This window comes from Lupinus angustifolius, chromosome LG14 (assembly GCF_001865875.1).
Source record: "Lupinus angustifolius cultivar Tanjil chromosome LG14, LupAngTanjil_v1.0, whole genome shotgun sequence".
Classification (NCBI taxonomy): domain Eukaryota; kingdom Viridiplantae; phylum Streptophyta; class Magnoliopsida; order Fabales; family Fabaceae; genus Lupinus; species Lupinus angustifolius.
Window position 1 is genome coordinate 16,068,683 of NC_032022.1, and position 22,760 is coordinate 16,091,442.

Here is a 22,760-nt window from a genome sequence, read left to right on the forward strand (position 1 = left end):
ATGTGGCATGAAACCTGTGAATTCAACGACCACTCATAAGAGGGATTCCTGCTCCATTAAAGTTGGGTCTTTAATGGTAGGGGAGCATATAATTATCATTTTCTTATTAATCAGATGCATTTATTTGCTGCACTTCATCAATAATAAGATACACGTATCGATGTAATATATTCTATATAAATAAGGGTGGTTTGTGTTTTTGCAAAAGAAACAGTGACAATGGAGGTGGTTATCAATATGATTTTAGTCTATTAGTAAGGTTTTGTAAGATTCTCACATAGACAAAAAAGTTAATAGTTCTTGGAAGTGATGCTTGTTGGGAAGGATAATCATATACTCTAAAATTGATTAGTTTATTACACATAAGATAAACTAGTACCTAAAAAATATGTTTTATGTATTTCACTAAAACTCAAAAGTTAGTGTAATTTACTAAAAAAATTTGACCATATTCCCTAATAGATTAGACAAATGTGTTTTTAACACTATATGAAGAGAACAATATATGAATATGAAATATGATGTTTTATATTTGTTTGGTATGGTAGAAAAAGAAAGAAAATGAAGAAAAAAGAATATAATTAATAATATTGATAGCATGTATTAGTTTTTAAATATACAGATGATAAAATTTGTCATAAATCTGATATATTTAAGATATAAATAAAAACATGAGTTCTACCTTTTTATTCCCTTCCTTCCTTCCCTCCCTCTATTCAACACAAGCAGGAAAAGATTTTTTCCTTTCTCTTCTTCCATTTCATTCTTTCACTTTTCACCTAAATCAATCAGAAAAGGATAAAATTTTCAAGTGAAAAGCAAAATGATAATTATTCATTCTTTATTTAGTGTCTATAAATAGTTGGATTGAACGTTTTACAGAACATAAAATATTATATTATTTAATGTTATGGAGAATGTTAGCTAAAAATAATATAATATTATACACGGTCAAATAAAAAAAAGTGTTTGTTAGAAAATATAATCATGTTCATTTGTTTATTTTGTGTTTAATGGGAAATAATTAAAATATTAACAATAAAAAAATGGTTAATTGTATTTAAAGTTCAAAAATTAAAGGTAGGTATTAAAGTACAACATTGTTTGCAATCTGATTTTGGACTAATTATCGATTATACGACTTATGAATTTTTTTTGTTCAATATGAAAAATATGGTCATTAAATTAGAATTCTGATATTAAGAGTCGATTACATATCAATAAATATCAAGAGTCGATTACATATCAATAAATATTGAGAGTCAATTACATATCAATAAATGTATTAGCAATTTATTATTTATTTAATTATTGAAGCAAACGAACATTTTTTACTATAGTGTCTTACAATAATTTATCTTTCTCCAGTGGATTTTTATGTGCAAGAGATAAATCAAACTACATAGTTATAAGTTATTGAAAATAATTAATAAGTATGTTTTATTTTTATTAACTGAGCAAGAAAAAATAAGAAACAAATCTTAGACTATATAGTTCATGAGATAGCAAAAACATTTTTTTTATTCTTTATTTTATTTTAATAAATATTTTTAGAATTAATATAAGACAGACAATAATGACTGTGAATTATTTTTGTGCTTCTAAAGATTGTAGAGATAATACTAATGATCATGTTCATTTGAAACCACAAGTAGACATTAAGATACAACATGAGTAGTGATCTTAATATTAAATTATCAAATTCAATTTAATTATTTAATTGTGGGTACTCATATTCATATTAATTATATTCAATGAATTATTTTTATTAATTAAAATATAATTAATAGTAAAGAAGTAATAATGGTCGTGAACTATAAGGATGATAGAGACAACAATAATGGTTAGGGTTCCTTCTTAAATCGGAGTAAAAATGAAGATAAAACATGAGTCATAATCTTAATATTAAATTCTCAAATTAAATTTTATTAATTACGTTAAAGAAAAATATTTTTATTAATTATAAGATAATTAATATAAAAAATATATCATATTAGTTATAAACTGTCTTTATTTTTTGAGAGATGACAAAGACAACATAATGGTTGTAACATCTTCTGGACACGATGAAGAAATTAAGATCTGACACAAGACAAATTTGTGGTATTAAATTCCCAAATTATAATATTAATTTATCAATATGGTTAACATAAAAGATGTGATATTAGTTTTGAATCTTCTCCATATCTCAGAAGATGGCCGCAATTGCTTCTTTATCTGGATCGTGAGATATAAAGATACAACATGAGTTGCAACGTTCCTTTTCATCCCTTTAAAATAATATATTTATAACACTTCTTATTTTTTATTATTTAATTATTTAGCAAGTATTTAATTATTATTATAAAAGAAAGTATGTTTTTATTATTTATTTACATTAGAAAAGAAATTCAACAAAAAATTTCAATATATCAACAAATAAAAAATGTCAAAGAAATATATATATATATATAGAATAAAATATCTTCTGATTTAAGGAAATAAGTTATTTCCTCCAACACTAAAATCATAACATGTATCGTATTGATCATTTTTAACAAAAATATTTCTAAAATTAAATAAAATAGTATACATATCATACTTTTACGATCAAAGAAGATAAATTATCTCCTAATATGACAAATTTTTTTATTCTGGCAGCACACTGAGGTGTTGACGACACTAGGGACCGGAAACAATTGGCTCAAAGAGTAGCAAACCACGGAGTTGTAGATGGAACATGTCACATATGAATTAGTTCAATTTCCTGAATACCCGAAGTCAACAACACACATAAATACCAGTTTGTTGTTTCAAGTGATGCCAATTTAATTCCTAAAAAATTAAACCGACTATTTAATGAATGGATTAGGGTGACCAATTTAGTTCTTAAGGACTAATATGATGATAATTTTTATGAAATAAGTTCATGATATTCCCTCTGAGTTTTATGACTACCCTCATAACCCACTTTGTGTTCATTTTCTTCAAAAGTTAAATGATCTTTGATGATAAGGATTTAAGAGACACAAACTTGTGTGACAAACTAACTTCATGATCTTTCATAATATTAAAAACTTAAATAATAGATTCACAAATTCATAATTATGTAAAGTGTAATTAGCAATGAAGGTATGTGAACTGGTGATTTGTGTGAATGTAGTGCGTCAGAACAATAGGGGTTATGGGAGCATGGGTTGTTCAAAAGATAAGTGTTGTGAAGACCCATATGGCATCATAATTAGCTATCTATCACAACACTATCAAATTATTCTAGCATCGAGTAATGATATATTCTCCTATTAAATTATCCTACAAATCTTCTTACCCATAAAAAAGTAACATATGTCACTTGTAAACTAATCATTAATAAATAAAGTATCATTTTATGACGTATTTTACTTTTTTTATGAGTATAAGAATTTAGTAGGAGAATATATCATTTTTCTTCTCCAAAGATACATATGTTACCAGTTTTGTCCCCATATAATTTTGTCATTAGTAAGTCTCTAAAATATATAATGGTTAATAGAACAAAAACTAAAATAGTAAATACTGGTAATGCAGTTCATTTATCATGTAAGTGGTGGAAAAAATATAAATTTTATAACATGAACATCATATGAAAAAATACACTATTTTAACAGAGGCTGTGACTTGTGAGAGAGTTCACAGTTAAAATAAGAAGTATATGTGCTCATAATTACATAAAGCATACTATAGTTGATAGGGGATTTACCTAAATCTCAATATAATTAAAGGAGACAAGGTTGATGATCTTGACATTGTTGTAATGATGAATTGGATGGTTCATATGCACCGGAATAGGGCGATATTCACTGGGCCAAGAGCACTCCTGAGTTACTTGTTTGTGTTTTTAGTATAAACCGAATATATACTTTTACATGAACTAATCTATTTTGGGGTGTATGATTACTCTTTTTAATAAGTATCATTCACAAGAATTGAACTTTAATTTTTTGATCTATTTAGAACTGCAATGAAATCTTACTCTGTTATACCAATGTCTTGTTGGTTGAATTACTTGTTTGACATCTTGAGTTTACTTTCTTGATGTTGGGCTTGTATTTTATGCTTTGGGCCTTCTCTAAGATATGCAAAACCTCTTCCATAGAAGGTCGTTTTTTGTGATCAGAATCTAAACATTTAAGTATAAGCTGGGCTATTTGAAAAGCTGATGCTATTGAATACTTTCCACACATACTTGGATCCATTATTCTTTTTAGTTTCTTTTTGTATGTAAGAGATGATTTTTTGCAATCAACCAAATTTTGTTCACCCATGGGTCTCTCTGGGTCAAATGCTATCAACCCGGTTAATATTTCTAGAAGAACAACACCAAATCCATACACGTCACTTTTCACATAGAGATGACCTGTTAAATTTGGATTTTTTTGAAACAACCATATAATGAGTTCTCCATGAATAATATAAGTGCTTAGATATGTAGTTTAACAAAAAAAGAGAGACAAAATCATAAGTGTGGTACAAAGAGACAAAATCATAAGTGTGGTACAAAGAGACAAAATCTTAGAAACTATCAGTAAATTTTCTCTTTTGGGACTGAATTATTCTGCAAACAAATTTATCAAAAACTATTTTGGTGTTTTATTTTGCCTAAGAACAAATTTGACAACGCAAAAACTGTGAGAAGATGCTTCTTTGAATGAAATGCAAACATATTACACACTATATAAGATCATCTAAGATTTAATTGAATGAAGAAAAATATCCGAGGTTCATATCCGTACACCAAAATCACATATCACACTGTACCTCATATAGCGGCATTTTCATACATGTATATAGGGGTGAGCATCAATTGTGTTAGGTTGGATACGGGTTGTCCATTTTCCGACCCTAAATGTTGATCCAATCATTTTCTGAACGAGTATCTGGTTCTAGACTCGAAGTTAATCAAACCCTAAGTGTCAATCAGGTCAGCCTATACACTCCAACCCGCCTAAATATTAATTAGATCTAAATTTTAAACCTGAAATAGCCCTAAATCCTATAAAACCTGATCCTATTTTGCCTGACCATCATCTAACCAAGTCAGGTAAGCAGAGAGGGGTCGAGTCATACTCAGAGTGGGCATGTATCATGTAAGTTCTTGTACCTATGATATTTAATAATTTCAACATTTTTACCGATAAATAAAAAACAGAGTGGGCATGTATGATGTATGTAGTATGTACCTGTGGCCAGATATTCAGGGGCAGCGTAACCATGGGTGCCAACAATCCTTGTAGTTATGTGTGATATGCCATTTATGGGGCCAAACGTTGCTAACCCAAAATCTGATAGCTTTGCATTATAATCCTATTAATTAAAGACAAGTAGAACCAACACAACAAGGTTATGAATTGTTTGAATAATAAATTATAACAAACTATGTGTCACTGTCACATACCTCATCAAGCAAAATGTTAGAAGACTTGAAGTCTCTATAGATTACTGAGTTTTCTGAATTGTGCAAGAATGCAAGACCTTTTGCTGCTCCTATGGCTATCTCAATTCTTGTATCCCAAGAAAGTGGTTCTACACCTCCTGCATATGTGCAACAACCATATACTATTTTAACATTTTCATGTCACAAATTATATAATATATATATATATATATATACATAGGAGGGATTCATTACACTTCAGTTAAGTTATATTCAATCTCAGTCATTCATTCCAACGGACCTAGAGTGAAATTTAAAAGTTATTTAAGATTTCTCTTTTTTTCTCTCGTCATTTATTTCATTCACCCATTTGGGCCACTAAATTTAAGAAAATGAATGACTGAGATTGAGTGTAACTAGTATAACTTAATTTGGGGTAAACGGATCACTCATCGTATATATATTGATCACTGCATTTCCTACTTCTGAAGAGGTGGCTTTCCAAGCTGCCCTTTTGCATGTATTCATATACAAGCAAGAATTGATTTTCCTCCCAGCAATACCCAATTAATTTAACCAGATTTGGATGAGAGAATTTCCCCAAGAATTTCACTTCACACTGCAACAAATTAACAAAACCAAATCAAACTAAAACTCTAAAACATTAAAGCCCATACATCAATTTCTATCTTAATATTGTATGCCTTTGTAAACAATTTCTATCTATCACAAGTTTGCATATGCACAATAAACAAGAACTTTTGTACTTGTCATATTTTGTCATAGGTATAACTGGAGATGAAATTCACATAATTAAAAGCCATATTTTGATTATTTGATAGTTCTTAGGTAATGATTTTGTTGCTCAAAAGTCACAGTGAGTGAATGCACTCTCAACCAAACACAAAATCTATACATGTATAATAATATTAGTTTGATTTAGAACAAATTAATGAATGCTTAAACTAATTTTATTTCTATGACTATGTATGATGAGGGTGCTATGCTTCTTCTCTTAGCTTGTTGTAATATTTGGCTTAATTAATCTCGTATTAATCTCTCAAGTCTTCCACTTTCACTACTTTCTCTCCAAAATACAACTCCCGAACTAAGCCTTACTGGTTATAAGATGGAATGTAATGAGAAAGCAATAAAACCTGCCATTCTTGGAGGCCTTGAAGGCTATCAGGGCTAGACTTCTTAATTGCAACAGGGATTCCAACACCAACTTTGGAAGGCTTCAAAGTCTTCTCATCAATCCATCCTCTGAAAACACGACCAAAACCACCTTCTCCTACCATTGTGTCTGGTCTGAAATTTCTTGTCGCACTTTTCAACTCTGCCAGTGTAAACATTTTCATATTTCCCCTCACATTCTTTTCACTGCCTATCTTATTATTATTCTTTCCATCCCCTCTTTTCTTTTCTGCTTCTCCAACTTTGATGACATTTTCTGCATGTTACACAATCACATATATATGAAATGGAGCATAAATATTGTAATCCAACAATGAATCGAAGTCATGAAAAAATATTGCACACTATCGTCAACACATATATCATCATGTTCTCTCTCTACTCTAGAGTCAACTAAAACAATAACTAATATCAACAAGACTTGGTCTAAGGTTCATTGTATCCCAAGTCGATGATCCAATTCCTGTGAACGACAATTGTTGGGAGGGGCAACCACGAACTCAAAAAATGTAATATTTCCTTACCAAAGAAGTGAATAAATACCTTTGGTAGTAAAAAAAACAAACAATAAAGACTTTTACTGAGAATTTATCTTGAGAAAGTAAGTATATCATTATTCCATATATTTAATGCATCACTACCTCTTTCTCGTACAAACTATGTATCTTAATAGAAGTGTAGTAGTTATATATGGAATTCCATGGAAATAATGAAAGTGAGGAGAGAAATTAACCATATATCATATATATATATATGTAGGATGATGATATAGTGAATACCTGAAGGAGTAGTAGTTTCTGGATTATTGGTGGAGATATTAGAAAGCCTTTGCTTAATCTTGTTATCATTGTTACTTGGCTTTGTGAAACAATTTCCCATGATTATTATGATATGTGGATGAGACTTAAACAAGAATATTGGAAACAGAACGATATTAATTATATAGTTGCATGTGTATTATGATGATGACCAAGGTTCCATGAAAGAGAGGAGAAATTGGAAAGAAATAGCCGAAGAGGTAACTATTAGCAATAAATAATAAGAATAGTACCACTTTTTGACTTGTTCCTTCTATCTAATTGTTCTCACTTTTTGATGATAAATAATTTAATGTTAGTGCCCCAATCTCACCCTGAAATCAAACTAAATTTTTTGTTATTAGTTGAGAATGCATTTTTGGTTTAAGTGGTAATAAAATATGTTCTCCTTAAATAATAATCCCATAAATAATAATAAAAAACTAAGAAAATCCTGTAATCGGGTCTTTTCAATGGGAGCACATCTACTAATCCCTTTTGAGATTTGTGGTTATTTCTCCTAACAAGTGTTGTTTTCAGTAATCGAACTCTCAACCTTGAGAATTCAGTATAACCTTATATTACTATACTAACATTTTATTGATAATAATAGATAATTAGAGTAGTTCTTAAAATGATATCAAATAATAATTTTTGGGTAAGAATAATGGTAAAATTTAATGAGAGTGTGAAGAAGATATTGCAATGGAAGTGTGGAACTCTTCTATGAAGGTTAACGACACAGTCATGTTGATATGTATTGAGTGAGGAAATGGTTGCATAGAAAGAAAACCGAATTTCGTAATTCTTGTGCTGACCCATTCACCGACATGGACTCAATCAAATACTTGTAATTTAATTTGTAAATGTATTATAGCATTAAAATACTAATTTGTTTCAAGCCAGTTTTACTTCCAAATAAACGGGACTCGTATAAAAAACAAATCACATGAAAGATATTATTTTGTTTAAATGAGGAATAAAAATACGTACTTTACAGGGAGTGTAAACGTGAGAATAATTTATGGTGGGAACGCTGCATTAATCTTGCTTCGTTTATTTATTGTTGTTGACTTTAATGATCAAAATTTTCTTGTGAGTTGGTAGGCTTGCTTAAAATTGTGGGTGCAATCACAGTATTTGACATTTGCTCATCCAATTTTGGATCAGAATACCTTCATTTCTTATCAACTTCAATTTCCTTACATTCACACCCACCACCAATTGCTTTTCTACTAACTTTTCAATGTTTAAATACAACTGAAAAACAGGGGAGAGAATTTTTTTTATTTTTTTTTTAAATTTCTTTATATCATTACAATGTAAAACAATGGGACCTAAGTACAATCCATTTATACTAAATCTTTATCATTGAATTGGTTCTTATTTATTATAACACAAAAAAACTTAACAAATCCTAATCTGTTTTTTTTCATTTTTTATTTTTCAGATAATTAAAACAAATAAAGTTTTATTTTTCAGATAATTAAAACAAACAAAGTGAATTTATGCGTAAGAGGAATAAATATTAATGTATTTATTCTTCAATTATTAATGTTAGGATTATGATACAATAATTTAAGGCCGAGGCGGAAGAAAGATCCTCTCCATTAATGAAGAGACAATTACTTAATTTTACATATATTTTCAATGACAAAAATGTTATTATATTGTATATAAAATAATAAAAATGTCTTATTATGTTATTGTTTTTTTTGTTTTTATGGTATTTGTCTATCTATTAATGGAGAGTATCCTTACTCACTCATAAATATGGCCATATTGGCCAATGTCACCCTTCGCTATAGATTATAGTTGGAAATTCTAATTAGAACCACTTAAGATAGAGTGACTTAATTTTAACTTAAATTGATCTAGAAATCAATTTTCCATATTTAAAAACAAACAAAAAAGAGATATTTTAAATTGATTTACTACATATCAAATAACTCATTACAATACAAATACTCCAGGATAAAAAGAATAGGTTATTTTAAATTTAAAAAATGAGTTGCATAAATAGCACCAATTACAATAAAAATGTCCCAATATGAATATAATTTCACCAGAAGAAAGTGAAGTAAATCTAGAATCTGGTACCCTTAAAAATCAAATTCTGTATGTTTCTGAAGTTGGGTGTGGCATTGGGTTGCGCACACCATGTCTATGAACATCAGAGGTAGAACTATGAGAGGCTAGGTACTCCAATGCAACAGCAATATCACTGATACGTGGCCGAACTTTTGGATGCTCCTGAAGACACATTGCAGTTATAGCTATAGCCTGATGCAAACATCGCACAGAGAAGTTTCCACGCAAAAGAGGGTCAACTATTTGTACTAACTTTCGCTTGTCACTGAAATATGGACGACACTGGAAATCAAAGTAAAAACTGTTACAAGTAATGTTACATGTGAAGACCAAGATATATAGCCATTTAGAAAGCTAAATTCTTAAAACACAGAGGCATATCAAAGAATTACGCAATTTAGTCTGTTAGCACCAATAAAAACACGTCATGTTAATTAAAAAAATTGAACATTCATTATTTTTTCTGTTTTTGTTTCATTGTCATTGGTGCAGGATTTCGGACAACAGATTCTTGTTCAAAAGAATCCTAGGTAAGATCATATAATATGAATTAGGCAATTTAGTCTCTGACTTTGCACATTGTCAATCATTTGGTACCCGATGTTGATTTGGTTAGGGATTGAACTGACTAACAATGTGCAAAAGTTAGTGATGGAATTGACCAATAGTGTCAATTTCAAGGACCGAATATGCATGTTTCCTTGTGCAGGTGGAAGAAGGAACCCAGAAGAAATCGCTTGTATGCAATACAATGACAAATGCACTCAGGGACATTTCTCTTGAAAAACTAAATACTTACCCATGTAACTAAGTTCTGCTCTCCTGGTCTTTTATTTTCATCAAATGCTCTACGCCCAGTGATCAACTCCAACAAAACCACACCAAAGCTGTAGATATCAGACTTTAGAGTTAATTTGCCACTCATGGCATACTCTGGCGCACAGTAGCCATATGTTCCCATCACTCTGGTTGAAACATGGGACTTGTCTCCATCAGGACCTACTTTGGCAAGCCCAAAATCTGACAGTTTGGGGTTGAACTCGTTATCTAATAAGATGTTCGCTGATTTCAAGTCTCGATGAATAACAGGTGGATCAGCTTTACAGTGGAGATGCTCAAGGCCCCGAGCAGACTTAGCAGCAATCTTCATTCGAACACTCCAACTTAATGGCTCTTCTCCGCGGTTAAGATCTGAAATAAGAAATGAGTTATAGCCTGGTTGGTGTAATGGTGTATATGAAGGAGAAGCTAATTCTGGGATGTATTTTAAGAGGAATTCCTAATAATGCAACTGCAACCGAATCAAACTTAACCTGTTCTCATAAATTTTACCACACCCACACAAAAACCTACACAAAACAATTGCAGTCCACTTTTAGGACTTACAGAAACATCCTAGTTCAAAACAATTCCCACTAAAAAAACTAGAAACTGCTGAAGTATTCATATTCATGCTACTCCCGGGAGAAAGAATTGCAATTTAGGTTCAATATTAACCAAGGACTAGAAAACCACAGAAAAGGGGATGTAGCTGGTCAAATTAGATCTCTGTTGCTGCTAAACAAAAATACAAAATGGAAACAAGTTCATGCTAAATTATCCAAAACAATTAATTGGAACTTCAAAAACCTTGAGTTGTATAAGCTAATCACAAATAAAGTGCACGTTGGAGAGAAATAAACAAGTTATAAGGTTACCAAAGAGATGATCTTCGAGGGATCCCATAGGCATGTATTCATAAACCAAAAGCCTTTGATCTCCATCAGTGCAGGAGCCAATTAACTTAACAAGATTGGGATGGTGTAGCAGGCTTAACATAAGAACTTCCGTCACAAATTCCTGAAAACCTTGATGACCATCATGACTTAATTGTTTTATCGCAACAACCTATACACCAAAGACAATTCAAATAAGCATAATCCTCCCATACAAATCAAATATATATATATTTTATAAACAAAAGCAAGCAAATACTTCTACTCATTGTTACTTCACAGACATCCAAATAAACGAGTCTTGACGCAATGGTAAATGTTGTTGTCATTTGACAAGAAGGTGAAAATGATTTCTAATTTTCTATTATAATTGAGTTTGAAGTGATTTTATTCCGAAAATAAGTTTGCTGAAAAAATCACTATAAAATTAACAACTCAACGCAAAAGGCACATTAAGTGACTTCTGAATTCAAAATCAATTTTGCTATGAAAAATTGTCAAAAACAATCAGATTCACTTCTTGAAACATGATTCAAAAGCTACAAACATGAAAATAACAATAATAAAAAGTTGAACTTGCCTCTCCATTAGAGAGAAGACCTTTGTAAACCTTTCCAAAACCACCTTCCCCAATCATGTGAATTTCATCAAATCCTCTAGTTGCTTCTGCAAGCTCCCTAAGTCCAAAACTAATTGCTCCTTCACTACGGGTTTTAAAATTTCTCATATTCTTCTTTTCCACCTCTGCACCAAAACATTCAAATAAAACCTTCATTCAAATTCAATAATAAACATAAGACATTTTTCCACAACCCTTACCAGCAGAAGCAACATTCACTCCTCCATTTCCTGAAAAATCCACACATCACAATCATCATAATCATAAATTCATAATCATAATCATAAATTCATAATAATAATAATAAATAAAAAAGGAAAAATAGTAAACCTGAAGAAGAATCAGATGGAGAAACATTATCAATTTGGACTCTACTAACATCTTTACGACGAGAAGAAAGACATGAGAAACAGCTCATCGCACAGAATGTAAAGAATAAATTGAAAATGGAAAAAAAAAAGAAAAAAAAAGAGTGATAGTGAGAGTGAAATCAGAATGAATGAAAAATCATATTAATGAAGTCAAATTCATGACGTGTGTGTAAGCGTTTCAAACTATCTAAATACATTTTTTTTGTCTCCTAGTGTAACTGCTCAACCGCGTTCATAATATAAATACATTATTTTTACTCGTCAAGATATTAATACCTCATGGAAAAACAATATTTTTTACTTTTTAGGATTTGATAAAGTCTAAAAGCATCGTATCCTTTATAAAAAAACATTATTTTTATAGGGTCAATTTTTTTACTTTTTTCCTTCTTATTATACCCTAAAGTGCCCCATAAGTCAATCATCATATTTTTTTTCACCTGAATTATATATATTTTATGGTTATATGATTCGACATGTAAAATAATATATGTAGATATATTATTAATCATATATATAAATAATATTTTTTTTTTATTTTTAATTTATTTTATTAAAAATAATTTAAATTCAGGACTCTTAAATATTTTTTATGTCATATATGATCATCATTAATCCACTCTTAGATTATCCAGTATCTAACATTCTCCCATATATACTTGCCAAGTTATTGCTTGCAGGAGACTCAGGCCATTTTTTCTCTCTAGTTATTGTGGAGAGAGGCTGGTGGAAATGAATGGCAGGTTTCCATATTTGAGGAATTAATTTGATAAATCACTGATGTTATATGTTTTGTTATTTAATGTTATATTCTCTTATTAAATTCTTCTTATATTAATCATTCTACCTATAAGAAAGTAATACATGTCATTTGTAAACTAATCATTAATAAATAAAATGTTATTTAATGTTATATTTATACCCGAACGATATCATTTTATGGAAGAGAACATGTTTCTTTAGGCAGTAGTAATATATGTTGTGTTTCTATTCTAACAACTGCAAAACCATTTTGTTGGCATGTATGTAGTTAATTACGTTATACTATTATTGTTTTATTGTGAAACTCAAATTCACACAAAGATAAAATATTGGGTCATCTCACTCCATATATATATTATATAATTGTGTAATTTTAAATATATCATTCAGCTTCAGCGCATCACATGTACTAAATTCGAACTCGAATCCAATTATAATAAATTTTCCTTTTTAAATTTGGGTTGTTCAAACATGTACCAACATGTTCAATTTTCATTATCATTAATAGATTAGACTTTACTATAAATAAGTCGAGCCTATATAATATATAGTCTGAATCTAATGTGTTAGTTTTTGACTATTTAAAAGTATGATTTACTATATGATCATGAAATAAATCATAATATGTATATTTAAATATACTTAGTTTTAACTACGCTTTTCTAATTCTAAAAATTTAAATTATTTTTTGTATCAGGTGATAATAAGAATATGATGGACTACTTGACCCATCTCCACTCTTATTTAAAACCAAGAAAAGAAAATATTTATTTATCTTCAATTTCCCTTTCACCCTTTTCTCTACTCTAATTTTACCCAATAGACTAAGATATGTGAACCAAATAATAAATAAATAAACCTGGGTTCGCGAGTATGTGTGGTTGACCAGTTAGACCTCGAGGTGCAAGGAGTGATGAGGAAGAGTAGTGCGTGGTGTTGAAGCTAAACTCATACGCCTAATTGAAGAATAAACGAAGATGTCATAAACACGTAAAGTTCCCTTTAATCCTTCCCAATAACCTATTCATACCCATTCATAATCAGATCATTCTCTCGCTCTCTGTATTTCATCTCTTTCTTTTCCTTTCACTATCACTAACTAATACAATTACAGATTTGCACCCAAGCTCCCTCATAATATACACATTCCCAAAATATTATTCCACATTAACACTTTTGAATATGATCATTTATTTTCATCAAAAACATTTATGCCCTTTGAATTCCAATTCCAATTCAAATTCCAACATTAATCACCTTATTAATATACTAACACAACCCTCAATGTCTCTTCATTTTTTCTCACGTTGGGAAACCATGCGTAGAAGACCACGCACAACGTTCCTTGTTTCCTTCATCACTATCATAATCCTCTTCGCTATTTTTTCCCTTCACCTCTATGGTTATGCACTTTCTCGTTTCCGTTATTCTCATTCTGACATTGACACGCGCAATAACAATCTCTTTCTAAATGAACACACCCAACTAAAACGCCGCGTTTCATCCATCAACTTTAAACACTCTATTTCCACTGTTTCCGTTCTTTTCCCTGATTGGGAGGTTCTATTAATCGTTAAACCAAACACACCCTTAGATTACGGTTACAACTATCTCTGCATTTTTCGCAACAGTGCATTATCTCCGGCGAGGTTCTCCGGTGTCTTACCCTTCACGAACCTTACTACGTTCAAGTGTGACCTGCCGGAATCCCTTCATCGACGGAGCAGGTTTTATCAGCCTGCTTTGGTGACCGTAACGTCGGAGAATGAAGTATACGATCCACCTCCGTTGCCGGAACTTTTGAGATGGAACTTACTGGTGTATGAGTCTTTCTCCACGGTGGACGACGTCGTTGTATTTGCGAAAGGTGTGAACCATCGCAAGGGTTACGATAGGTCGCCGTCGGAACTCCGGTGTGTTTTCGTCTTTGGAGAAGGTAGAACCGTCACCACCGCCGTTACAAGCTCCGTCCAAGAAGTTTTCCGATGCCCGCACCCTTATCGTAAATTTCTATTTCAAGAAATCGAGAAAATTGGAATCTCTCTAGAGATTATTGGAAAAAATTTCGTGGTTCCATCCGTAGCTTATTACATTCCCAGGCCCAGGCCCAATACTGTTACTGTGTTAGAAACCCAGGCCCACTCGAAATATTTCTTGTGCGCGTGTACCATGGTTTACAATGTAGGGAAGTTCTTAAGAGAGTGGGTCATGTATCATTCTAAGGTTGGTGTAGAAAATTTCATATTGTATGATAATAATAGCGACGATGATTTTCAAAGCGTGGTTAATGAGCTACGCGAAAACGGTTACAATATCACTACGTTGCTTTGGATTTGGCCTAAGACACAAGAAGCTGGGTTCTCTCACAGTATTTTACACTCTAAGTCTAAAGGATTATGTTCTTGGATCATGTACGTAGACGTAGACGAATTTGTGTATTCACCTTCTTGGAGTGATAATGAAGGCAAATATAAAATTAAAAACGAGTTTCCTTCCTTGAAACCAATGTTGTTGTATCGACAACAGTCCAATGTGTCACATGACATTGGACAGTTGTCGGTACGGTGCAAGGAGTTTGGTCCATCAGGTCAAAGAAAAAATCCGGTGAAAGGTGTTATACAAGGGTACACATGTCGAAAGAGGTTGGATCAAAGGCATAAGTCTATTGTGTTAATAAATGCGGTGCACCGTGGTTTGAGGAATGTGATACACCATTTTGAATTGAATGAGAAAGAAGGGTTTAGGTCTGAGCAGATAAGTATGGAAGAGGTGGTGGTGAATCATTACAAGTATCAAGCTTGGGATGAGTTTAAAAGCAAATTTAGGAGGAGGGTGAGTGCTTATGTGGTAGATTGGAGGCAAAATGTTAACCTTAATTCTAAGGATAGGACCCCTGGTTTGGGGTTCCAGCCAATAGAACCTAAAGATTGGATGCACAAGTTTTGTGAAGTTAGAGATGATAGGTTAAAGTCAGTGACTAGAGCATGGTTCGGTATATCCTTGGGGCATAATGAGACTAGAATGGCTTGGCAAAGCAACTGAGACATTTTTTATTCCTTGATTGGTATTACAGTTTAGAAAACCTTTTTTGGTGGGTGTGGCGTGGAAGGAGTGGTGGATTTGTGTTTAGATTTCATATCACCCTTTTCTGAAATTCCTACTTTATTGACGCACGCAATAGAATACTGATTATTATTTATTAGCTTTTTACCTTGCTTCTTGTTTCATTTTGTCTCATGTTAGTGAGGCTGAATTTCTTGCTTTATTCGTGAATTTTGAGATACTCTATTCTTCTCTTTTGTGATCTGTGCCCAATTTGTTTATGACTTAGCTTCCTTTTTTTCTTCTTCATTATTAGTATAAATTAGTCATTATTATTCAGCAATATTGACCCCTTTGTAATTTTTTATGATGTCCAAACGTCTAACATTTAAAAGATCAAGCAAATACACCAGAGTCTATATAACGTCATTAACGTATGATCTATAAATAGAATCAAATTTACGTTATTAGTTGTTGACTTGTTATATAATTAACTTAGTTTCTGATGCAAAGATAAAAAGTAACTTGTTTCACAATCCACCTCGCCAACTGTACTCACTATAGTTCTTTATGACCCATTTTCATTAACAATTGTAGGAACTAGAAGGGTAAGAATCATTACTTTGTGGAGCTTCATAAAACTTGCACTTCCAATTTCCTGAAACCATTGCTAGAAGCCGAAGACATACTGCAGCTATGTCTAATTTCAATTTTCCTACACTTTAAAATATGGATCCTATAAATAACTATAAATTTCCTTTTCACATTCTTTATTAATTACTTTTAATTTATACTGTTAAAATTATTTATTTTTAATAAACAAGTTTAAATGAGTTGATTATCATAAGTTCTCATGAATGCTTAGATACATATATACTTACATAGACACTACCCGTCAACTAGTTTCTTATAATTATTATATGTAGTTAATAAAAAGTAGAAATAATCAATAGAAAGTATGTGCAAATCCCAAGGTTAAATGAAATTATAGAAAAACAGTCTTCCATAAACTCCAGGTTGTTTGTTGGTCACATGCGAAATTTCCAAGATGTCAATCACCATTATTGCATTCTAATGAAAATGAATGTTGTTCTTATTATTCAGAATCTACACCACCTGTATAATTCACACAAGAGTTTAGAACTCGTTTTGTTCAAGCATGATCCAAATGTTTTTAATGACTAGGAGTACTAAACGAATCATATCACCATTATCTTATATGCAAGAAAAATTATCTATCTATTCCTTTGAGTTAATTTTTTACATTAGGCCCATTATATTTTTAACAAGCTGGTCTATCAAATTCATATTAATTAATATCATAACTTATCAAAACCCATAGCATTTCTTTGGTACTACTAAGTGTAAACCCTCACCTTTTTGGATAAGAGATTAATCCATTTCTGAATTTATGATTGTCCTTCTCTACAAGTGTCACTCCGAAGAATTGAACCATCAACATTGTGGAGATTCAATGGTCTTTCATGTTTTTAATTTATATAAATTACAAGTAACGTTAAATTTGTCACTTAGTTATTTTAGTTAGTGTCAATTTGGTAGTCAATTTGATAATAAGTTTTAATGGAGACATAAAATTTTAATATTAGGACAAACGATATTAAAAAAAATACCAACTTAAGATCAAATTGGACCAAGTATGTTTTTTTATTTTAAAATTGCATGGTTGGAAGTGGAGTGACATTTTTTTAATCTTAGTGAGTGAAGGACAAGTACTCTACAAAAGTGGGCTTTGTTATTAAGAGACTTATATTGGAGGGTGTCCAAGTAGAACATTAGAAACGGGTTTGAAACAAGTTGGGTTGAAATAATCGGCGACGGACGATGTAGAAGAAAGCACAGAGAAAACACAAAACGGGAAACGTTGAGAAGGCTTAGGAATAACGCAGAGATATAACGCACGGATCCATGACTTGGCAAATATATTTTAAATTCCCGCCTAAACCCCTTCACACATTCTTCATTTCATTTCATTCCATTCGCAATTGAATTTCAATTTCCCCTTACCCCTTATTATCCCTTCTCATTTCTTACTCTGTGTTATTCCACTTCAACTCTATAATACTCTTTCTCTCTCTAACTCCCAACCCTTATTCTCTCTCTCTCTATCGGTGCGTTTTCTCTGCTACTTTTGCGTGATTTTCTTCGTTTCTTATGTCGTTTTCACCTGAATAACCGTCTCTATCATGTTTCTGCAGGTTTAATCATGAAAGGTGGAAAGTCAAAGACCGAATCCAAGAGAGCTGATCCTAAGTAAGTTTCTAAAACAACTTCAATCACTTAATTTCTCTCGCGAGATCTGAGATCTGAAAATTTGAGAAATACTATACTAGCTCGATTTCTTATGAAACCGTGTAGTCTTGAAATTCGTGTGTTTAATTAGTTAGTTAATTGTGGTTTTGTTTGAATCGTAGACTTGCTGTGAATAAGAAGGGTGGAGCCACCGCCAAAGGTACTCGGAAACCTGCAAAGGCGAAGGCAGCAAAAGATCCTAACAAGCCAAAGAGGCCTCCAAGTGCTTTCTTCGTTTTCATGTAATAACATATTTCGTTTCATTTTGTGATGTATTGTTATATATTAGATCATACTATTTTTGTATTTTAATGTTTTTCTGTATGGTTTAATTTTCAAGTGTTATTGCTTATTGTGAAACTTGTTATTATAGGGAGGAATTTAGGAAGCAATTCAACAAAGAAAATCCTAACAACAAAGCAGTATCAGCTGTAAGCATAACTATATGATTGTTTCTTAATCAACTTTACATGTAGTTAGTGAGTACCATTTAATGAGCGTGTATGTTGTAGGTGGGAAAAGCTGCTGGTGCAAAGTGGAAGACGTTGTCCGAGGCCGTATGTAATTCACTGTTTTTTTGTTAGTCGTTGATTGTACTTTGTTATTGAAATGCCCTTGGTGAATTGTTTGTTTTAGGATAAAGCACCGTATGTTGCAAAAGCCGAGAAACGAAAGCAGGACTATGAGAAGAGCATGAAAGCTTATAACAAGAAGCAGGTGGGTATAAGATTTGATAATGTTGTTGTTGAAGTGTAAATAACCTTGGCAGCACAAGATTCTCATTGTTTTAATTGGTTTCAGGAAGAAGGTCCTACTGCTGCTGAGGAAGAATCTGAGAAGTCGTTGTCCGAGGTGGAGGATGATGATGAGGACGATGATGATGAGGTTTGCTTTGGCTAAATAATTCTTTTGTATGTCTTCATAGTTGTTGTATTGAACTTTGTTTTTTCATTGATGCCTTCTTAATTATATGCAGGATGATGATGAGGAGTAGATATCAGCATTGTCGGTTGTTCGATGATGTGATCGTCTTCGTGTAGATGGTCTGGTCATTTCCTGATAAACATATTGGCTACATCCAGAATATATATTCCTGCTCTGAAATTAAATATGTTCCTTTTCCAAAACGTGAAAAGTTCAAAGATGAGAGTTCATCTTTATTTGTACCTTAAATTCAACTGTTTAGTTAATGGGTGTTTATCTCTTGTAGAGCCTTTAATATGATCTAGTTTTAAAATGAAATTGGGTTACGTTTGTATCAATATGATTGGCTTATCTTCTTTTGTTGATCTATTTTTGGTTGTACAGATGTGATCAATCTTTTATTTCTGGTTGCCGTAAGCTTTATGCACATGTGTTAATTCAGGCCGTGTTATGCTATCGACAATAACCATTGTGTCATTGTGTCCGTGCTATGGTATTGCTATTTTGTTATTTTTCAGGCCGTTTCTTCCTCCTCCTCCGTGTTATTGTATTGGTTTGACCGCACAAAACTTAGGCATGAGGCTTCTCCGGCTATGTCAGTTAAGGGGCGGATACTGGAAAAATCATTATATTGAAAAACAATTTTAAACATGTACCGATGAAATTTTATTTATACAACGTTGTTACCTATTTATAATATTTCTATGGAGCATTAGACCTTCTGGTATGTAGAGGGTCTTAACTTGGCTGTTCTGAGTTGATCTGATTAATATTTGTTGTCAATTAAATCCATTCATTATTAATCTTATTTATTGGATCATATTTATTTTAATCAATTAATTTAAATGCATGATTCTTGAATAATTTTGCTACTCCCCGATTATGAGGTTTAAATACAGGTTTTAAATTAATTATTATTACCAGTTTTAAAAAAGGTAGAAAATAAAATTTATTTCATTTTTCTATTCTAAGATCTTAAGTTCAAAAATTGGAATTCCACTTTCTAATTCTATACAAAATCACATTTTTCATACCAAATCCTGTTCTATTTTTGTTATATTTGGAACTAGAAGTTCAATTTTGCATGCGAAATCCACACTTTATTGTAATTCTTGAAATCTTTGTTCATTCAATTTGTATTGTCTGACTTCAGGTTTTGTTTTATTAGTGTTTTCATGGGAGTGTCAAACTGTTTACTACCATGTTTATTATATACCGACAAGTGTTGACTTTAAAGAACTAAGTTGGTGCTATTTATAAAAGTGAGGAGTATTTTTTGGTAATGTTAAGAGAATAGTTGAGTGAAAATTTTGATGTTTGGATTGCTGTTTTACTTATGATACTATTGATAGTGACACAACTTGTAAAACCTCAAACAATTTTTTAGTGATTCACACACATATATACTTCTCTTATTTGGCAAAGAAAGATAACGTTTAAGAAACCCTAACAAGTGCTTGAACGATAAAAATGTTTATGTTTTTCATATTTAAAAAGTGTCGAACAAAGCTTTCAGAGATGAATTTTCCTCATGTATACATTGTTGATTACCAAAAGATTGAAGTGACTGAGAAAGCCAAGTTTTTTAGCTCTTGTATTAAAGTATTAATTCATGAAGCTAAAAACAAGTTGTTATTATATTATTATTATTATTGAAGAGATAAATGAATATGTATTCCTAGGTAAGAAATGGATAATCCGTATAGCCAAGCACGGGATCAGATGTGTAAAAAGTGCTTCGGTCATGCTTGTTCAACTCAGCATCTACTTCAAATCTGTGAGGCAGATCAGGATTTGCCAGAAACAAACGTCCATAAGCCACCAAATCAGCTGCACCACTTCTTATAACGTTGTTTCCTTCACTCCTATTGTACCCTCCAGCAACAATAAATGTTCCCTTAAATGCATTTCTAATTGGAATTAGTGACTCACTACTCTCAAATTTATCATACATTGTGATCATCCTTGGTTCCACAACATGACAATACAAAATACCCAATTCACTCAATGCTTTTGCCATGTAAACACCCAATGCCACAGGGTTTGAGTCTCCGCCATCTTTATAATCAGCAAATGGAGACAGCCTTACACCAACTTTTTCGGCTCCGATTTCATCCGCTACCGCTTTTACAACTTCTAAAGGAAATCGACAACGATTTTCTAAGCTACCTCCATACTCATCATCTCTGTCGTTCACTTTGTCCTTTAGGAACTGTTCAAGCAAGTATCCATGAGCTCCATGTACCTCTACTCCATCAAAACCTGTACAATTATTTTCCTTCAATACTCATTCCCCAAAACCAAATAAAGTTTTAACTAGTAACCAAAACTAACCAGCTTCTATGGCATTTTTTGCTGCCATTCTAAAGTCATTGATAATCATTGGGATTTCGTCGACTAGGAGGCGGCGAGGATCTGGGTATTCCAACATTCCACCATTTATTATTCGCTTGTCTGTGCTTGAGATTGGGGCTTGCCCATTTGGCTGACATTCTGTTCAACACACAATCTCATATCATATTTTCTTTCAACTGAAGAGGACAACCACACATAGAGAATCATTATTATAATAAAAACACTATAACTTTGTCTAGTAATGTTTTAAAACTTCATTCAATATCTAGATTGATATACCAATACAATTATTATAATAGGATGTAACACAATTTAAAACCTTAGAGAAAGGAAAATATAAAGTAAATTTTATTTAAGATTTCTAAGTTAAAAAAGAGGTATACCACATAAGGATGCTCTTCCAGCATGCCAAAGTTGGCAAAAGAAAATGCCTCCTTTCTCATGAACACCACTCACAACCGGTTTCCATGCTTCTACCTGTTCTCTTGTCCAAATACCAGGTGTATTTCGAAACCTTTTCATTATCAAAACAAAACAATACAAAAATAAGCTACCTTTATCAATTATTATTATTTAACATATATATGGTCCATGAGCATGAGTAATAATGGAATATTGTTACCCTGGTGCAGTGTTTGAGATCCCTGTTGCTTCTCCAATCAAGAAGCCACCCTTTGTTGTTCTTTGTGCATAATAGGTGGCAACATGGGGCTGGGCTATATAGTTATAAGACCTCGCTCTTGTTAATGGTGCATGAACAACCCTATAGTACATGAAAGATTTAAAGCAACCAAAGTTGCAAAATTAATATTATCTACATCCAAAGTGAAGAACTATGGGTGTGTGATTAATAAAGCAACATGATGTTAGGCTAATCAGATTATAAATGTCATCATTTAACTTGCTTTATTATTGAACTTCAAATAAAAAATGTATGATTTACCTGTGGGATAAATTAAATTTTCCCATACTATATGAGGTGAGGAGGGGTATCACTTCTCTTCCCTCTGATAATTCCTTCTTGTTTTCTTGTGCCATCATGTTACTCATTCTCCACACTTTCTCTTCCTCTCCACTTATGTTTACTATATACCCTTGGTGGATACCCCACTCATTTTGAAATCATCATGCCTATAAGTATCTTTTGCCCAATATTCTTCCACATCAAATATCATCATTTGTTGT

The 22,760-nt window shown here is 31.8% G+C and overlaps 5 protein-coding genes across 10 annotated transcripts; 2 read left to right on the plus strand and 3 right to left on the minus strand.

Annotated features, from left to right (window-relative positions):
* LOC109326587 (probable serine/threonine-protein kinase PBL11) lies at window positions 3,729–7,596 on the minus strand. Its single transcript, XM_019559291.1, has 6 exons — window positions 7,369–7,596; window positions 6,550–6,845; window positions 5,876–6,011; window positions 5,414–5,550; window positions 5,199–5,322; window positions 3,729–4,375 (listed from the first exon to the last, which is right to left on the minus strand). Exons 1-6 carry the CDS (start codon window positions 7,466–7,468, stop codon window positions 3,996–3,998), a joined length of 1,173 nt encoding a protein of 390 aa, XP_019414836.1. The 5' UTR covers window positions 7,469–7,596; the 3' UTR covers window positions 3,729–3,995.
* On the minus strand, window positions 9,355–12,289 carry LOC109326923 (probable serine/threonine-protein kinase PBL7). Of its 2 annotated transcripts, XM_019559831.1 has the most exons (6): window positions 12,142–12,289; window positions 12,012–12,041; window positions 11,773–11,936; window positions 11,175–11,364; window positions 10,277–10,668; window positions 9,355–9,759 (listed from the first exon to the last, which is right to left on the minus strand). In XM_019559831.1, the coding sequence occupies exons 1-6, from the start codon at window positions 12,227–12,229 to the stop codon at window positions 9,496–9,498; spliced, it is 1,128 nt and encodes a 375-aa protein (XP_019415376.1). In that variant the 5' UTR covers window positions 12,230–12,289; the 3' UTR covers window positions 9,355–9,495. The 2 variants fall into 2 exon arrangements, with proteins under 2 accessions (XP_019415376.1, XP_019415377.1); XM_019559832.1 differs by lacking the exon at window positions 12,012–12,041.
* Window positions 14,092–16,175, plus strand: LOC109326922 (glycosyltransferase family 92 protein RCOM_0530710-like). Its single transcript, XM_019559830.1, has one exon. It carries the CDS (start codon window positions 14,127–14,129, stop codon window positions 15,984–15,986), a length of 1,860 nt encoding a protein of 619 aa, XP_019415375.1. The 5' UTR covers window positions 14,092–14,126; the 3' UTR covers window positions 15,987–16,175.
* Window positions 17,967–19,589, plus strand: LOC109326925 (HMG1/2-like protein). 5 transcript variants are annotated; one of them, XM_019559834.1, is made up of 8 exons: window positions 17,967–18,128; window positions 18,203–18,257; window positions 18,419–18,538; window positions 18,670–18,727; window positions 18,809–18,853; window positions 18,933–19,013; window positions 19,098–19,182; window positions 19,271–19,589. In XM_019559834.1, the coding sequence occupies exons 2-8, from the start codon at window positions 18,211–18,213 to the stop codon at window positions 19,288–19,290; spliced, it is 456 nt and encodes a 151-aa protein (XP_019415379.1). In that variant the 5' UTR covers window positions 17,967–18,128; window positions 18,203–18,210; the 3' UTR covers window positions 19,291–19,589. The 5 variants fall into 5 exon arrangements, with proteins under 5 accessions (XP_019415379.1, XP_019415380.1, XP_019415381.1 ...); XM_019559835.1 differs by having other exon boundaries at window positions 17,967–18,113; window positions 18,200–18,257; XM_019559836.1 differs by having other exon boundaries at window positions 17,967–18,108; window positions 18,200–18,257.
* On the minus strand, window positions 20,840–22,682 carry LOC109326924 (putative 12-oxophytodienoate reductase 11). The gene is made up of 5 exons (XM_019559833.1): window positions 22,519–22,682; window positions 22,198–22,338; window positions 21,959–22,089; window positions 21,555–21,713; window positions 20,840–21,482 (listed from the first exon to the last, which is right to left on the minus strand). Exons 1-5 carry the CDS (start codon window positions 22,623–22,625, stop codon window positions 20,899–20,901), a joined length of 1,122 nt encoding a protein of 373 aa, XP_019415378.1. The 5' UTR covers window positions 22,626–22,682; the 3' UTR covers window positions 20,840–20,898.

What these genes read in the sequence shown, in the direction of transcription:
- LOC109326924 (XM_019559833.1), bottom strand. Translation starts at nt 22,625, where the DNA reads ATGAGTAACATGATGGCACAAGAAAACAAGAAGGAATTATCAGAGGGA. An exon ending in AAATTTAATTTATCCCACAG is followed by an intron (nt 22,339 to 22,518) that starts GTAAATCATACA and finishes CATGTACTATAG; the next exon opens with GGTTGTTCATGCACCATTAA. An exon ending in AAAAAATGCCATAGAAGCTG is followed by an intron (nt 21,483 to 21,554) that starts GTTAGTTTTGGT and finishes ATAATTGTACAG; the next exon opens with GTTTTGATGGAGTAGAGGTA.
- LOC109326587 (XM_019559291.1), bottom strand. Translation starts at nt 7,468, where the DNA reads ATGGGAAATTGTTTCACAAAGCCAAGTAACAATGATAACAAGATTAAG. An exon ending in AGAAACTACTACTCCTTCAG is followed by an intron (nt 6,846 to 7,368) that starts GTATTCACTATA and finishes TGTAACATGCAG; the next exon opens with AAAATGTCATCAAAGTTGGA. An exon ending in GGAAAGCCACCTCTTCAGAA is followed by an intron (nt 5,551 to 5,875) that starts GTAGGAAATGCA and finishes GCACATATGCAG; the next exon opens with GAGGTGTAGAACCACTTTCT.
- LOC109326922 (XM_019559830.1), top strand. Translation starts at nt 14,127, where the DNA reads ATGATCATTTATTTTCATCAAAAACATTTATGCCCTTTGAATTCCAAT.
- LOC109326923 (XM_019559831.1), bottom strand. Translation starts at nt 12,229, where the DNA reads ATGAGCTGTTTCTCATGTCTTTCTTCTCGTCGTAAAGATGTTAGTAGA. An exon ending in AGTGAATGTTGCTTCTGCTG is followed by an intron (nt 11,937 to 12,011) that starts GTAAGGGTTGTG and finishes GTTTTGGTGCAG; the next exon opens with AGGTGGAAAAGAAGAATATG. An exon ending in AGCAGAACTTAGTTACATGG is followed by an intron (nt 9,760 to 10,276) that starts GTAAGTATTTAG and finishes TTTGATTTCCAG; the next exon opens with TGTCGTCCATATTTCAGTGA.
- LOC109326925 (XM_019559834.1), top strand. Translation starts at nt 18,211, where the DNA reads ATGAAAGGTGGAAAGTCAAAGACCGAATCCAAGAGAGCTGATCCTAA. An exon ending in ACAACAAAGCAGTATCAGCT is followed by an intron (nt 18,728 to 18,808) that starts GTAAGCATAACT and finishes TGTATGTTGTAG; the next exon opens with GTGGGAAAAGCTGCTGGTGC. An exon ending in GGAAGACGTTGTCCGAGGCC is followed by an intron (nt 18,854 to 18,932) that starts GTATGTAATTCA and finishes TGTTTGTTTTAG; the next exon opens with GATAAAGCACCGTATGTTGC.